An 18,464-nucleotide genomic window follows, 5' to 3' on the forward strand; every position below is an offset into this window, starting at 1 on the left:
ACAATTTTGTCATGCAGAAAGTATTTCTATCTTTAGCTCTACCCTTACAGAAGCAAGCCTCTGTACGCGAACACAGTAGTATGCCAGAAGAGTACATTTTACATACACCGCATGCCGCGTACATGCTGCGTACTATTTCGACGAGTACACAGCATGTACGCAGGAGGTCACTAGTACACTTCAAGTACGCAGCACAGACTCTGAAAATTTAAGGAGTACACTGCATGTACGCAGGAGGGACTTGTACAAGAAAACAGTACACTGCATGTACACCGCAGATACCTTGAAATTTGTGCAGTACACTTCATATACGCGGGAAAGACTTGTACAATTTCTTTTGGCATTTATACTTAGTTTTTTTTTTATAAGTTAAAGTCTGAAGTAAACTTCATATACGCGGGACGGACTTGTTCATTTTCTTTTGTTGTTTATACTTTGAATTTTTTTAGGTAAATGTCTGAAGTACACTTCATGCAGGAAGGATTTGTACATTTTTTATTTTTTTTTGGAAGCAAGAACTTGATTTCCGAGTAACTTTTATCTTAATAGCATAGAATAGTTCAGATTACCGGTATTCTGAACAATGAAAATTTGCCAAACTATTTGCAATGTTCATTTGTGAAGCTTACATCTCAGTGATTTCTGAGCTGCACCTTGCATGCAGTGTAAAAATATATTCTTTTTAATTTTGAAGTAATCCTGCAGCTTTCTAACTTGGATAACTGAAAAGCCTTATTTGAACTTTGTTGCATTACATTTTGTAATACATGAAATAATTACCAAGATAATGCCTCAACAGCGCCCGAATGAGAAGAATTAATAGCTCTCACTGTTATTTGAATACTCTTAAGCAAAACACCATTCTATCATGTTTTATAAAGGCTTTAATGCTCATTATGTTAACTCATTAAGGCCTCACCAAATTAAAAAGTTGTTCATCAGATTTGCCGCTCGTATATTTTCAGAACATTTTTGGCTAATTGCGCTCGCCCCATTGGAAACAAGAGTGCAAGAATGTCACAATATACGCCCGTCACAGCAAATTTCTTTACTCTAGCACCTGTATTTGCAAATGGAATTTTAATTTTGTGGTTGTTTAGTAATAACTAAGTGTTTTGTTTTCTAAGTCCACAAAAAAACTCCTTACCAGGTAGAGATACCTTAAAATACACCTAAAATTGGAAAGTAACATCTATGTTGTACCACAGAAAAGTGGTCTTGGTTTTTCCCTACAGTCAATTATAAAAAAGTTACAATATAAGTTATTTATAGTAACAACTAAGGGAAGTTAATCTTAAAAAAAAAAAAAAAAAAAAAAAAAAAATTGTAAGTCCTCACAAAAATCTTTACCAGGTAGAGACTGGTCAAAATACACCTCAAAATTGGATGTAGCATGCATGTTGTACTACAGAAAAGTGGTCTCGATTTTTCCCTACGACTAGTAATGAAAAAGTTACAATATAAGCTATTTATAGTAACAACAAAGGGAAGTAATTCTAAAGAAGGGAACTGCGCATGACACTTCGTCTCATGATGGTGTATAATTGTGTCAAGTAACATCAAAATCCCTCCATGCATGAAGAAGAAATGCTTCGGACAAAGTCATTCTTGTATCTGACCTTTGGCCTCTAAGTGTGACCTTGACCTTAGACCTAGAGACCTGGTTCTTGCGCATGACACTACGTCTCGTGGTGGTATACATTTGTGCCAAGTTATATCAAAATCCCTCTATGCATGAAGAAGAAATGCTCCGGACAAGGTTTTCATTCTTGTATCCTTTGACCTCTAAGTGTGACCTTGACCTTAGACCTAGAGACCTGGTTCTTGCGCATGACACTCCGCCTCATGGTGGTGAACATTTGTGCCAAGTTATATCAAAATCCCTCTATGCATGAAGAAGAAATGCTCCGGACAAAGTTTTCATTCTTGTATCCTTTGACCTCCAAGTGTGACCTTGACCTTAGACCTAGGGACCTGGTTCTTGCGCATGACACTCCTTCTCATGATGATGAACAATTGTGCCAACTTTCATCAAAATCCCTCTATGGATGAAGAAGATATGCTCCGGACAAAGTCATTCTTGAATTTGACCTTTGACCTCTAAGTGTGACCTTGACCTTAGACCTAGGAACCTGGTTCTTGCGCATGACACTCCGTCTCATGATGGTGAACAACAGTGCCAAGTTTCATCAAAATCCCTTCATGCATGTAGAAGATATGCTCCGGACAAGGTCTGTGGACGCCGCCCGCCCGCCCGCCCGCCCGCCCGCCAGGGGCGTTCCCATAATACGTCCCGTTTTTCAAACGGGCGTATAAAAATCAATCCATAATTTTTTGGTGCACTACTTTTTACGGACGTAAAAGTGTATAAATGCTTATATAATTCCAGTCCTAGACTGTTCTCAGATGGATTTTAATCAAAATAAATACGTACTACGCACACATTGTCTATAATAAATCATAACACTTATATTTAGTTGCATTAAAGTTGTTTCCCCTTGATGCAGTTACGCCATTTTCTTCAAATGTTTACCAAATTACATGCTACAAAAATTGATTTATTTCATTGAAAAGTGGATGAAGAAAAGCATACTAATATATTTGATAACATCAATCTACATTATTTTGGTAAGGGTAAATACTTATTGATGCATGTCACTTATCTTTTTTTTGTTTTTTTTTTCTGTCCAAATGATCAGCATTTGCATACAAAAGTTGGTGGGGTAAGGAATTTACATTATCACCGCAGTTTCGCCACAGGAGTACACAGCATGTATGCAGCAGGAGTACACAGCATGTACACCGCATGGGTAGTACACCACAGGCTCATTTGCATGTGAAAAGTGTATGTGCAGCGTACATGCTGCGTACTATTTCCCGCATACTAAATTTCTCCAGCGTACATCCTGTGTACTATGTAGTCCACAGCATGTACGCAGCAATTAGTACGCGGCAGGGCTCATTTGCATGTCAAAAGTGTACTACAAACGTACTATCGGTGTATGTGCGGTGTATATCCTGCATACTATTTAAAGCCCTTGATTTCAGTACACATCATGTACGCATCATGTAACGCTGTATGTACACAGCAAGAGTATGCAGCAGGCCTTTTTCTTCTGTAAGGGTAGCAGCCACTAAAAGCCCCCTCCCCCTTGTCATGCAGAAAGTATTTCTATCTTTAGCTCTAGCACCACAAAACTAGACCACCAATCTATACTAATAGCGCACCCCGAACCTTTGATCAGGTAAGCTAAAAGCACCACAAATTAAGGCAGGTCCCTGTGACCTTGACCTTTGTTCAAATGACCTAAAAACAATAGGGATCTTCCTGTAGTGGTACTTTGTGACTGTCTTAAGTCTGAAGGATGTAGCTGTTGTACATCATGTCCAGAAGTCCACAAAAATATTTTCAATCTCTAGTCTCTGTGACCTTGACCTTTGCCTACTGACCTCAAAAACAAGAGATCCTCCTAACGTGGTGCTCAGTCATTCTGTACAGTTAAAGGAGGGTGGAACATCACCATTCTCACCATTCTATAATATGTCAAGTTTTTTTCAAAACAGGCACATAAAAAATGACTTTGACTTCATTTGTGAATGAATTTGTTATATAACTTTCAGGATATCTTAGTTAGCATAAATTTAAAATAAAAATTAGTTTGAAATTGCAATTTTGCCCCATTTTCACAATGGGAAGTATAGATTTTTAGCCATAAAAGAAATTAATAGATACTTTGAAAATTCCTAAAGATTCTACCCTGGGAGACTTAGAATGATTTTTAGAATGATTTTTATACATATCTGGGTATTGTAGAATAGAAGCTGCAATACAGGAGAAACTCTTGTACAGATTAAGCAGATCAAGAGAGTTTTAATTTGCTCATCTGACCAACAGCTCTGATTTTCTGCAAAACAAAAGAAATAACTTATTACCTATCAAGTCTTCTCCGAACCTTGGTCTGCACTGTGGTATTCTTGCTGTTGTCTCTAACAGTCTCACACCTAGATACAAACATATTTATAAATATTAACATTTTGCAAGATACATAGGGACAGGCATTACATATACTGATACTTCTCAGAGTGGACACCCTTGGAAAAACTTTAAAAACATTGTTTTAGGTTGATGCGCTGGAAGCCAACCTTCTAAGAATTTTATCTAAAGGAACTGAAATTAGCAGCCTAATGTTAGTCCCTCAGACATGTTGTTGGCAAAGGTTGCACCTTGTTTCTTTTTCTATAACATTTTCAGACATGTCTTTGCATTCTAAATCCTTTTAGACTGGTTTCTGAACATTTTTTTTTCTGTCAAAAACTAGATACTGCTATGAAGAATTATCAATTAGAACTACCTCTGAGGTTCATATACCTGATGCAAAACAATGGTATTTTATGCCTATGACATTAAATGATGTCACAGTATATGAAATTATTATTAAACTAAAAATTGTTTTTCATGAAAAATGTACGTTTTCCACCACTAAATTTAAAATGCTACATAATAAGGACCATATCTCCAGTGAAAATCAAAGACCCATAACATTCCAATGATACTGTAACCCTAGAAACATTAGCAAACACTATATTATGCATTTTTATAATGACTGTTGATTCAGTGGCTAAAAAAATTTGTGGAATATATTGGACGTGAAATGCATGAAAACTTAATAGCTTTACATAACAAACAGTTGCAAGAAAAAACTAAAGCTGCTTTTGAGAAAAGCACATGTCTTCCACAACTGCCTAATCATCTAAATAGTAAGTCAGTCTTTATATACTGTTTACTCACTACAAATATACATCTAAGAGTAAAAAGGCTGATTTTGGGTAATTCAACAGCCATAATTCTGAAGTGCCTCCGGCGATTTGGCTAGTTAATGAACATGGCCGCGAAGTTATGGTCAAAAACATTTGGTTCAAGTTTGGTGAAGATCAGATGAGAACTGTTCGACTTAGAGCGCGGACAAGAGTAAAAAGGCCGATTTTCGGTAATTCAAGGGCCATAATTCCGAAGTGCCTGGGCTGATTTGGCTAGTTATCGAACTTGGCCGAGGACTTATGGTAAAACATATTTTGTTCAAGTTTGGTGAATATCGGACGAGTAATGTTCGACTTAAAGAGTGCGGACAAGATTTGTGACAGACAGACAGACACACAGACAGGAGTAAATCAATATGTCTCCCACACCACAGTGTGGTGGGAGACAAAATTGGTTAAAGGTCACTAAATCAAATCCTTCTTTGTTTCATATAGAAAACGACAACTTCAGGTGGTCTTTATGTTTCTTTAGAGAACCACTTTTTCCTACACCTATTTTTCATGAAAGTTCTATCAACATTAAACGAAACAAGAGGGCCATAATGGCCCTATATCGCTCACCTGTTATCATTGCACTTAAGGACAAGAAGCTATTTGTAGAAACATAAAAGGGAAGTAATTAAATTTATTTTTAGAAAATTTTGAAGATTTTTCTATGTACAATCAAGTAACCTCATGGGGGGGGGTCAATTTGACCCCAGAGGTCATGATTTGAACAAATTTTGTAGAAGTCTACTAGGCAATGTCAAATATCTAAGATCTAGGCCTTCTGGTTTATTTTTAGAAATTTTTTGAAGATTTTCCTATGTAAAATCAAGTGACCCCAGGGGCGGGGTCAATTTTGATCCCGCGGGTCATGATTTGAACAAATTTGTAGAGGTCCACTAGGCAATGCTACATGTGAAATATCTAAGCGCTAGGCCTTCTGGTTTATTTTTAGGAAATTTTTGAAGACTTTCTTACATAAAACCAAGTGACCCCTGGGGTGGGGTCAATTTTAACCGGGGGTCATGATTTGAACAAATTTTGTAGAGGTCCACTAAGCAATGCTACATATGAAATATCTAAGCTCTAGGCCTTCTGGTTAATCTTTAGAAAATTTTGAAGATTTTTCTATGTACAATCAAGTAACCCCTTGGGGCATGGTCAATTTGACCCCGGGGTCATGATTTGAACAAATTTCGTAGAGTCACTAGGCAATGCTACTGTCAAATATCTAAGATGTAGGCTTCTGGTTTTTTAGAAAATTTTTGAAGATTTCCTATGTAAAATCAAGTGACCCCTGGGGTGGGGTCAATTTTGACCCCGGGGTCATGATTTGAACAATTTTGTAGAGGTCCACTAGGCAATGCTACATGTGAAATATCTAAGCTCTAGGCCTTCTGGTTTTATTTTTAGAAATTTTTTGAAGATTTTCCTATGTAAAATCAAATGACCCCTGGGGCGGGATCAATTTTGATCTTGGGGGTCATGATTTGAACAAATTTTGTAGAGGTCCACTAGGCAATGCTACATGTGAAATATCTAAGCTCTAGGCCTTCTGGTTTATTTTTAGAAAATTTTTGAAGATTTTCCTATGTAAAATCAAGTGACCCCTGGGGCAGGTCAATTTTGACCCCGGGGTCATGATTTGAACAATTTTAGTACAGGTCCACTAGGCAATGCTACATGTCAAATATCTAAGCTCTAGGGCTTCTGGTTTTTGAGAAGAAGATTTTTTAAGATTTTCCTATGTAAAATCAAGTGACCCCTAGGGCGGGGTCAATTTTGACCCCGGGGTCATGATTTGAACAAACTTGGTAGAGGTCCACTAGGCAATTCTTCACACCAAATATCTAAGCTCTAGGCTTCTGGTTTTTGAGAAGAAGATTTTTAAAGTTTTTCCTTTTGGTTGCCATGGCAACCAGTTCTGCATGGAATTCAATTCTTTGAAAAATTTTGAAAGGGGGCCACCCAAGGATCATTCCTGTGAAGTTTGGTGTAATTCTACCCAGTGGTTTTCAAGAAGAAGATTTTTTTACAAATTGTTGACGCACGACTGACGACGGACATCAAGCGGTCACAAAAGCTCACCTTGTCACTTTGTGACAGGTGAGCTAAAAATGAAAAGAAAATAGGGGGTTGAATAGTTCCTAGTGAAATGCCAGTCAGTTGTAGAGACTGCTACCCTAAAAATGGCGCATATTTGCTCTCTTCCGCGCAATAAACACCTACTTCTTGTTTCTATCTGCAGAACTTGCTATTAGGGGTGTATGAACACGAAAACCATCTCATTTCATGCAGAATGAATTCTAGCAGTGAAAAAGTGTGATTAAAGCACTCGTTCTACACGAATTTGTGCAAAAAATGGGAAAATTTGGATCTATTTATTATGGACTTCTTTCGACTACACCACGGAAGCACATTTTCTACCGAATTACTGACCTTATTCTTAATGACATAACTTGCATGAATACCTGGTCACATGTCCTTAACACATTTTTCAATTTACCTCACTTTTTGATCATTGGCGAAATACACTCTTAGCACAAATCACTGTATACTAGTACAAGACCGGAAAGAGCTAAAATTGCAAAACCCGACCAACTTTCCAAGAGCTATATCAACATATGACCTTATTTTAGTTTTCCCCATGTCAAACAAGATTAACAACTGCTGCTGTTCTTTATTTGTCAAAGCCTTATGGAATTTATATAACAAGTATGAAACTGATATATCTAAATGAAATTATTTTTTTTTAATAATTATACACATGCATATATCGGGGAGAAGCTTTGCACCTGGCTACCAATGAAAACGACAAACTTGCGCTTTCACAGTAAGTGGTTGTTTCGCAATTACAAAATTTTGTGGAGACACAAGTCGCTTACTTAAATAGCGCAAAACAATTTCTAGGTTTACAGTACACACAAGATCAATATTGTGAAGTTTGGTGGAATTCCAACTAGTGGTATAGGACAAAGAATCTGAAGATATGCACAACTATGCTTCACACTGATCACTTGTGAGATTTGGTGAAATTTAGCCCAGTGGTATATGGCAAATAGTTTATAAGCCATACAATATAACTAATCAAGGGCCGTAACTCTGCTGAAAATCACTGAACAGTATCATGCAATAAATATGCATAACTAGGCTTCGCACCTATAGGTCTGGCCAATGGTGTAAATTGACAAAACGATCATCAAATTTGACAATAATGGACCATTACTCAGTTGAGAATCACTGAACAGGAATACGCTCAAGATATGCACAACTAAGCTTGACAATATTATAATCGTTTTATGAAGTTTGGCGTAATTCCTCCTGGAGGTATCTGAGCAGTTACAAAAGACAAAATACGACAAATCAAAGGTCGTTACTCTGAAAATCACTGAACCGGAACATGCACTAAGGCTTGGCACTGATCACCCCTGTAAGGTTTGGTGGAAATCCACCAAATAATATAAGAGAAATAGCCAAAATATTGTACAAATCAACAAATCATGGGTGATAATTCCACTGAAAATCATGCTAACAAAATGCATTACTAGGCTTGGTAATGATCACTTTTGTGAAGTTTTGTATGAATCCACTTCTTGGTGTCAGAGGAGTTGTGTGGACAAACTTTGTAACAAACACACTGACAAACTGACAGACAGCACTAAACCAATATCTCTCCTCCCATTAAACAGAAACAGACTTCAAACAAATACAGGTATGAAACTGAATCATCCAACCCACCTTGTGTCAGGTATGGTTTGTGTTTTTCTCTCTGCTGTATCACTTGGAGACCTGTAAAATACAGAGTTCAAAGTGGATCATTTAAATACCACGTGTCTGGTATTCAAATTGTGAAAAAAAAAGTTCAGCCCAATCCAGACTCACACTTGATTTCGAGACCTTTGAATTCTGACTCTCCAGCAGGCTGTCAACTAAGTTACCAGGCACCTAACACATATTTTCTTAAACATGTGACACATTTGTGAAACCATGTAATTTAGAATTTCTTGGCATAAACTTATCTTATGCATACATGTATGCAGATATCCGCCAAATGACTTACTTGTATAATCTTTCACTGGTCTCACTTCTATTTAAAATCGATTTCTTATCTTGTTTTATACGGCCATTTTGAACTTTACACTACACAGGGTTCGACATCAGCGCTTGTCCGATTGTCCGGAACAAGTAAAACCTAAGTCCGGTCAAGTAATGAAGTTAACACAGTATCTATCTTTTGTGACTGACTGATGGACAGACAGATGGATGAACAGATATAAACATAAAACAAGAGGGCCAAGATGGCCTTAGGTCGCTCACCTGAGAAACACATCATAACAGTGTAAACATGTTTGACCTAGTGACTTCATGGAAACAAATATTCTGACCCATTTTCTTTAAAATTGGAACAAAAATGTGGTCTCTTAAGTGTAAACAAGTGTTTTCTTCAATTTGACCTAATGACCTAGTTTTTGAGCCAAGATGACCTACATTCGAATCTGACCTAGATTTGATCAAGGCAATCATTCTGGCTAAATTGCATCAACCTCAATTGAAAAATACAGCCTCTATCGCATACAAAACGTTTTTCTTTGATTTGTCCTAGCGAACTAGTTTTTGATCCCTGATGACCCATATTCAAAATTGACCTTTATTTTATCAAGGCTAGCATTCTGACCAAATTTCATGAAGATCAATTGAAAAATACAGTCTCTACTGCATACACAAGGTTTTTCTTTGATTTGACCTAGTGACCTAGTTTTTGACCCCAGATGACCCATTTTCAAACTTAGCCTAGATTTCATCAAGGTTATCACTCTGACCAAATTTCATGAAGATCCGTTGAAAAATACAGCCTCTAACGCATACACAAGCTAAATGTTGACAGACAGATGCCGGACATCGAGCGATCACAGTAACTCACCTAAGCATTGCTGAGGTGAGCTAAAAAATACAAGTCAGTAAATGCTTGACTATTCAAATTGTTGTCCCAGAAGCAGGAATATTACCCAATGTTAAAATATTTTTAGAGTTTCAATCCCGTATCTGCATTAGTTTTGGAGATAGTAACTTGCATGCAAAACTTTAACCAGAAGTTTTTAAGTTCAAAGGGGACATAATTTTGCAAAATACATGTCAGAGTTATGGGACTTGATGCTATGACCTAAGTGTGAAGTTTCAATTCAATATTTGCATTAGTTTTTGAGATAGTAACTTGCATGCAAAACTTTAACCAGGATTTTCTGGATTTCCTTAGTCCAAAAGGGGGCATAATTTGGCCAAAATACATGTCAGAGTTATGGGACTTGACCCAGTGAGGTTGGTAACTGACCTAGAAAAAGAAAAATAAGTTTCAAATATATATGCCTTAAAATGATAGCTATACGTACTTGCATGCAAAACTCAACCAAGGTATGAAACCAATGCCGACGCCAGGGTGAGTGCATATTCACCATATTGCCTTCTATCTATGTTTCAGGTTTCATGAAAAGTTCACATTTCAGATGTTATGGCAGAACCCATGACTAAAGGATGAGCAGACAGATGGACACACATGTATGCATAACATGCATGTTCTCCATATTGTCTCCAATCTAGGTACAAAGTTTCATGAAAAATTCTCTTGTACTTTTTATTGTATTACTGGATCCATTTTTGTTCTCTTTTTTTTTTTAAACTATTTTTTACAATAGCATCCACAAATCTTATTTTATCTTGTGTTCCTTAACATCTGCTTTCTTTTCATTGATTTCAAAGCTGCTATATACAGTAAAATACTTGAGGCATTCATTTGCTGTGAAGATCAAAGCTGGCACCAATTAAAATACATCAATATAAATCCAGTATTCAAGCCTATCAATACAAGTATGAAATCTCAACAGAAATAAAAAAGACGGCTTTAAATGCAAAATACTTGTCTGAGAAGGTTGTGTCAAGATCCATGCTGTCTATTGATTCAGTACACAAGAGGCCTGCCACATCTTCTTCATCAGTCAAATCAAAATAGTCTACACCATTGAAACAACTGCCTGGTGTCTGCAAAGTCACAACATACACTCATTTAAAACCTTGAATCTTTTAAAGGTGGTCAATCACATCTGAGCAATATTTTATGACATTTTTCATTTTTAGGTTGAATCTATTACAATCATATTCTGGACACTGCAAGAATATCAATAATAACAGTTTTCTCTGAAGCAGATTCTATTTCCGCACTACTTTTATTGATTATTTACGAGTATCTCTGTACATAATTTCTAAGTTAAAATTCCTGGTCGTTTCAATTTCTAGTATATAATGTAACATTGATGCAAATGGTTTGAATGTTATACTGTTTCATAGAAGTGACTTGAGCTCTTACAGCGGAGCGGTTTATTGCACAGCAAATGCTGGTTTCAACCTTTCTGTGTGCTTTCAACACTTTGATTAGTATTTTCTGTTTTAGGTTTATTTAAGGAACAAAAGGACACATTTCATAGAGCTAGATCCCTATTAGAAATGATTCTTAAATGAAATTTTGTAATTACTCCCCTTTAATACAGAAGTATTTATAAACTGTACTACTGCTTTTGATTTCAATATATTTCTAATACTACATTTGCATTTGATAGATATTGGGATATTTCAACATTCTGAACCAATTTAGTTATTTGTCAGGTAAGCAAAGCTTATATAGATGTGGCATGTAGAAACTGGGAACTGGTTTATTAATTTGACACAATGGTGAAAGCATAAATACCATACATAAAAAGCAACAAACGGAACATATCAGTAAGCAGAGTACGGACATCTATTTAGGCTCCTTAACATTTATTTTTAACAATTTTTTGATTCCACACAACTGTCATGTCATCACTAAATAACTCTCTGTCAATTCCAACTATGATTAAAGAAATTACCAGGTTTTATATATTAAACTCAAGAAACATTACAAACTGATCAATTTAAATGAGTATTAATTAAACAGTGTGTAAATGACACCATAAACACATTAAAATGATGGCCTCCTTCATAGCCATATTCTTAAATTTCAAACTGCTTCAACTTTTCAAATGGCAGTCCGTTTTTCAGCATTATGGAAGGCCTAAGAAAAGGCTTTCATATAAAATTCCTTTCCCTTTAAAAATATGTTTACAAAAGAGTTAAACATTCCTACCTCTGGTATAGACAAATAGCCAAGTGGTGATCCAATGGTTGATTTAGCTGGGGTTCCGGAGAATGTCAACATTGGATCACCATTATCCAGCCCATAAGGCAGTTTAACTGGCGTAAATCCACCGGAACCATGACTTGACATCTGTGTGCTCTTTGCAGCTAAAGATGTAGCCAATGCTTGGTCAGATGCCTTGGAAGATGCTGATGACTCCTGGCTGGACGGCTGAGTACATGTCTCTATGGAAGTTCTGGTTGAGGAAGAGTATGTCTGTTTGGAAGTTTCAGTTGACAATTTGGATGTCAGATATGATGACTGTAAAGGTGTATTTGGGGAAAAGTTAGTACATGTCTCGGTTGATGGATTGAAAGTCTGCAAACTTGTTTGTGAATAATTTCTGCCAGACAGCAAAGAAACTGGCTTTGTCTTTGTAGATGTCTGTGGCTTGCTGGTGAATGGCAGCTGTGAAAATAACAAAAGATAAGATAAAAAATGTGTTCATTAGAAAAAGGTGCCCCCTTGAAACACCAGTTTGTCCATAATGGACCATAACTGAGAATAATGACCTCTTCAAAAATCATAACTGCATATTACTAGTGACAATGACAGTTGAAGCCAATTCTGCCTAACAATAAATGAGAGGTTTGAAACATTAAGTACAGCTGCAGTGCTTCCAAATTCTCTATCATTAAGTTCTAACAAAAATCCTTAAGTTTTGGAGTTATGTACGAGTTATGGACAAGCGATATGAGAAAATTAAATAAAGGGAGATAATTCAAAAACAAAGAATGGTACTTTCACTTAATATCATTGTAAGCAGTTTGAAAAAGAATGCCAACTGACACTGAGACAATATAATACCCTTCACAGAAAATTACCTTCGACTTTTAATATACCCCAATTAATCTGAGCCAACTATATTATTCTAGTTGATAATTTTCTCACTTTCCACTAATTTAGGGGTCATATCTCTTGGGTGGAGATAATATGCCCACAAACATTCTGACTAAGTGTGGTGTACACTGGAAAAGTTCTGCATAAATCAAGTGGACAATGTAAATTTTCTCAATTTTAACCTTTACCCTGCTAAATTTCTATAGCAAACTTGTCCATCTGTCCATCTTTCAGTTTGGACAGTACCATTAACTGTTTAAAAGGGGATGCTTACCAAAAAAGATACTGACTGAATGGCGAACAGTGCAGATCTTGATCAGACTGTATGAATGTGCAGGTTGATCATGACCTACACTGGTCGCAAAGGCAGAAGCAATCTTGTCCAGCATGATAAGGGTTAGTAATTCTATATAGGGCAAATGACTTGAGTAAAGAGTGATAATTAAAAAAGTAAGCAAGACAGAGTTACAGTTCTTATATACTTCATTATATTTTAATATCCTCTGTCATTGTGTGAAATCTCAACGTAATTACTTTCATAGTTTTGGAGTTATGCTCAAAGCAAAAGTATAACGAGATGGACAGATGTCACCATTACCACATCCCTCTTCACCTTTCTGCACAGGGGATGATTACCAACTGGTTCTGATGTCAGCTGAGACAATAAAATCTTACCTGTTTGCAAGCTTTCATAGTGCTGGGCTTCAAATTGTTCACCAATTTTGTAGATGCCTCCTCTTCTTTCTCAGACGTGCAAATAATAACCTTAGACACGAGAGAGCCCTGTTTCTTGGCTGGTGTTTTATGTATATTGGAAGCTCTGCTGCTCACATCATCAAGTGGAGTATTTAGTAGGCTTTGTAGCTTACCGGAACTTTCACTTGACACAGATGTCTGAAACAGACAATGACAGTCAGTGGGTAACTCACAAGTCTTAAAATTCATCTTATAAAATACATTTCTGAGCCATTTTGTAAATATCAAATAATGGTCATTAGTTTATAAATGTACGCCACTGAAAGTCAATTGTCTCTTTCAGTTTGAATTGATGTAATATAAGTAAGTCACAGATAGGATGACGGTTATTGCCATGGTTACATGGGGCATCAACACAGTACAGATTACCAGGGGTGCAAAACAGGACTAAAAGTTTAGTTTGTTTACATCAAAATAAATATATTAGGTATGGAATTAAAACTTTTACAAAGAATGGAATCATCGAGATGTTCAGACCATATTAGTAACTTCTTATGATCCTGCAAGGGTATGACACTGGTCAATTTAAATGACTGCAGCAAAAAAAAGGTTTTCAACCCAGCAAATCAAATCAAATGAAGAGTCATGACAATTCCTCTTATCACAAGTAACCAATTTGTGAGTACTTGCCCAGAGAGAGTAAAAATATTTTTTTTTTATTTTTGTTGGGTTTAACGTCGCACCGACACAATTTTGGGTCATATGGCGACTTTCCAGCTTTAATGGTGGAGGAAGACCCCAGGTGCCCCTCCGTGCATAATTTCATCACAAGCGGGCACCTGGGTAGAACCACTGACCTTCCATAAGCCAGCTGGATGGCTTCCTCACGTGAAGAATTCTACGCCCCAAATGAGGTTTCGAACCCACATCGATGAGGGGCAAATGGTTTGAAGTCAACGACTCTAACCACTCGGCCACGGACGCCCCAGAGTAAAAATATACCGTGGACAAAACAACCGGGTGAACAGATAATATGACCCTGACCTTGAAGAAAGAAGAATTTTGATGTTGTTAGTAGCACTACTTCTTGCTGTAACTAAACAACCAAATATATATAGTTAAGAAAGCAATATTTCAATAGAGATTTTTTCTAATAATTATTTATTCTTAAAAATACAAACAGTAAAAACACATAAAATTTCAAACATTGTTCCTGGATAATTATGCCTGGCATATCTACTTCTATGAATGTCACTGACATACCTGTGATGGCTGACAAATAATTTTTTTTTCTCCATACTTATAATGTATTTTGTAACTGTTCTTTGAATTGTCTTAGTCAATTTTGGTCACTTTACAGAAGACGTAAGAATCAACCACTGTATGGTACTTCCTGTTACAATCTGGAGTAGATAACCATTTGGGAAATTGCTCAATGATAATGTGACAATGTACAGGATTTCCTACTTCCCCAAGTTCATATTTTTAAAAAAAAGGAAGGCAATGATTTAGTCTCCTGTGTCTCCTGATAAGTGACCAAAACTGACATATTGTCAGAGATTTTTGAAGAATAGCAATGATTTCTTACATATACGTTTTCCATCTTCATTTACGTTAAAGTCGACAGGAGACATCAATAACAACATAATAATTCAGACAGCGTATGTAATAAGAAACATTACTGGTATCAGCTTGCATAAAGATCATGTAATAATAGCTTGTGCCATTTCTGATTACAAACCTAACAACATATAAATACCTATCTGACTCAACAATAAAAATATTATTATATGAAATATAAATACATAAATGCATTCTGATTGGCCAGAATATCTCTTCAGTGCACAAAATACTACATTTTACTTCACTACTTCAGTACTGAAAAACTGTGCATAAAATTATGATATTGCACAGTAACTGTAAACAGCATGTCAAATTCAAGCAATATTATGACACTTACCTCGTATAATGTTGGACTACTGAAAAACTGTGCATAAAATTATAATGTTGCACTGTTACTAAAATTAGCCACTCATAATAAATTTACACTTCATATAATAAACTGTTATGGATTTTTCATCAGTGCAATACGGTGTGATGTGCAGGAGAAAAATGTAAGTAATGACCAAGGTTGCATATGATATTATATTGCACACCTGAAAAGTCAATAACTGTATAAAATTACAATGCAGGTAGCAATATCTCATAGAATCTACACACAGCGTCCTTTAGTTAAAACATTTCAACTCTTAAAATTCAAAATAAACTCTGTTTGGAACTTTTTCACTTTCAAGGTATATTGTGAATTTGGAAAAAAATATGATAAATATTCTAAATGCTGTACTAAAACAATACAAGAGGGCCATGATGATCCTATATCCCTCAACAGAGTCTCACGTCTTGGACAGGCATGATAACAAGCCTTTCTGTCAAATTACTTTGAAAACTGACCTGCAAATTTAGACAAGATTTTCAAAGTTTACCATAGAGCCATATTAGGAAAACTAGACCTGCCCCATACAGCCATTTTTTTTCTGACAAAGCAAGATGGCTTTTGACAACTTTAGCAGAAAGTCACCCAAGGAACATTTCTGTGAAATTATTTTAAAATTATATCTGTAGTTTAGGAAGAGATGGCATTTGAAAACATTCCTATTTTCAGCTCTGGTCATGTTTTTTGATAAATTGGAATATCACCCAAAGAATATTTGTGTATCACGACATATATATAGCATAAAATGTTTAAGCCCTTGGTATTCATGTTTTTTTACAAATCAAAACAATCTGAACAAGGAATCGGTAAAACAGAAGGATGCTCCCCTCCCCGATGCGAGTGCTTGTCCCAATATGGGAAGTAGCGTATTAGAAACAAAACAAAAACAAGAGGGCCAAGATAGCCCTAGGTCGCTCACCTTACAAACGTACCATAACAGTGTAAACATGTTTGTCCTGGTGAATATTCTGGTCAATTTTCATTAAGATTGAGTTTTAACAAGTTTTTCATTTGATATGACCCAGTGACCTACTTTTTGACCCCAGATGACCCATATTCAAACTTGACCTAGATTTCATCAAGGCAGTCATTCTGACCAAACTTTATGAAGATCAATTGAAAAATAAAGCCTCTGTGGCATACACAAGGTTTTCCTTTGATCTGACCTAGTGATCCATTTTTTAAACCCAGTTGACCCATATTCGAACTCAACCTAGATTTCATCAAGGCAATGGTTCTGACCAAATTTTATAAAGATCAATTGAAAAATACAGCCTCTATCACATACACAAGGTATTCTTTGATTCGACCTAGTGACCTAGTTTTTGACCCCCAGATAACTCATATTCAAACTCAACCTAGATTTCACCAAGGCAATCATTCTGACCAATATTCAGGAAGATCAATTGAAAAATACAGCCTGTAACACATACACAAGTTTTTTCTTTAATTTGACCTAGTGACCTAGTTTTTGACCCCACATGACCCATATTCAAATTCGACCTAGATTTCATCAAAGCAATCATTCTGACCAAATTTCATATAGATCAATTGAAAAATACAGTCTCTATCGCATACACCAGGTTTTTCTTTCATTTGACCTAGTTTTTGACCCCAGATGACCCATATTCAAACTCGACCTAGATTTTATCAAGGCAATTATTCTGACCAAGTTCCATGAAGATCAATTGAAACAAGAGCTGTCTCCATAGGATGACACATGCCCCCGATGGCACTTTGAATGAATAGTTATGGCCTATGTTAGAGTTTAGGACCTTTGACCTACGGACCTGGGTCTTGCGCGTGACACGTCGTCTTACTGTGCCACACATTCATGCGTAGTTATTTTAAAATCCATGCATGAATGACAAAGACATGAACCGGACATGCCCATCATTGCACTATCATGAAATATGACCTTTAACGTCTAAGTGTGACCTTGACTTTTGAGCTACGGATCTGGGTCTTGCGCGCGACACGTCGTCTTACTGTGGTACACATTCATGCCCAATAATTTTAAAATCCATGCATGAATGACAAAGATATGGACCGGACACGCCCATCAATGCACTATCATGAAATATGACCTTTAACGTCTAAGTGTGACCTTGACCTTTGAGCTACAGACCTGGGTCTTGCGCGCGACACGTCGTCTTACTGTGGTACACATTCATGCCAAGTTATTTGAAAATCAATCCATGGATGAGAAAGATATGGACCGGACACGAAAATTGCGGACAGACCCACAGACGGTTCAAAAACTATATGCCTCCCTTTGGGGGCATAAAAATACAGCCTCTATGGCATACACAAGGTTTTTCTTGATTTGACCGGGTGACCTAGTTTTTGAACACAGATGACCCATTTTCGAACTTGGCCTAGATTTCATCAAAGTTATCATTCTGACAAAATTTCATGAATATCAGTTGAAAAATACAGCCTCTATCTCTTGATTTGACCTAGTGACCTAGTTTTTGATTCCAGATGACCCATATTCAAACTCAACCTAGATTTCAAGGCAATCATTCTGACCAATATTCAGGAAGATCAATTGAAAAATACAGCCTCTATTGCACACACAAGGTTTTTCTTTCATTTGACCTAGTGACCTAGTTAATGATCCCAGATGATCCATTTTTGAACTTACCTAGATTTCATCAAGTTTATAATTCTGAGAAAATTTCATGAAGATAAGTTGAAAAATACAGCCTCTATCGCATACACAAGGTTTTACTTTGATTTGAACTAGTGACCTAGTATTTGACCCCAAATGACCCATTTTCGAATGCGACCTAGATTTTATCAAGGCAATGATTCTGACCAAAATTCATGAAGATCAATTGAAAAATACAGCCCCTATCGCATACACAAGGTTTCTCTTAAATTTGATCTAGTGATCTTGTTTTTGACCGTAGATGACCCATTTTC

General features: G+C 36.4%; 1 protein-coding gene across 3 annotated transcripts in view; it reads right to left on the reverse strand.

The window, feature by feature from the left end:
• Window positions 1–18,464, reverse strand: part of LOC123536222 (uncharacterized) — a 74,959-nt gene that overhangs the window by 17,402 nt on the left and 39,093 nt on the right. For all 3 annotated transcript variants that reach the window (XM_045319200.2, XM_045319199.2, XM_045319198.2), the window contains exons 6-10: window positions 13,523–13,741; window positions 11,957–12,415; window positions 10,715–10,836; window positions 8,542–8,592; window positions 3,934–4,002 (exon numbers count right to left, since the gene is read on the reverse strand). In XM_045319200.2, coding sequence (XP_045175135.2) covers window positions 3,934–4,002; window positions 8,542–8,592; window positions 10,715–10,836; window positions 11,957–12,415; window positions 13,523–13,741 — 920 coding nt within the window. The remainder of the gene's footprint in view (window positions 1–3,933; window positions 4,003–8,541; window positions 8,593–10,714; window positions 10,837–11,956; window positions 12,416–13,522; window positions 13,742–18,464) is intronic.

The sequence above is a fragment of the Mercenaria mercenaria genome, chromosome 17 (assembly GCF_021730395.1).
Source record: "Mercenaria mercenaria strain notata chromosome 17, MADL_Memer_1, whole genome shotgun sequence".
Classification (NCBI taxonomy): domain Eukaryota; kingdom Metazoa; phylum Mollusca; class Bivalvia; order Venerida; family Veneridae; genus Mercenaria; species Mercenaria mercenaria.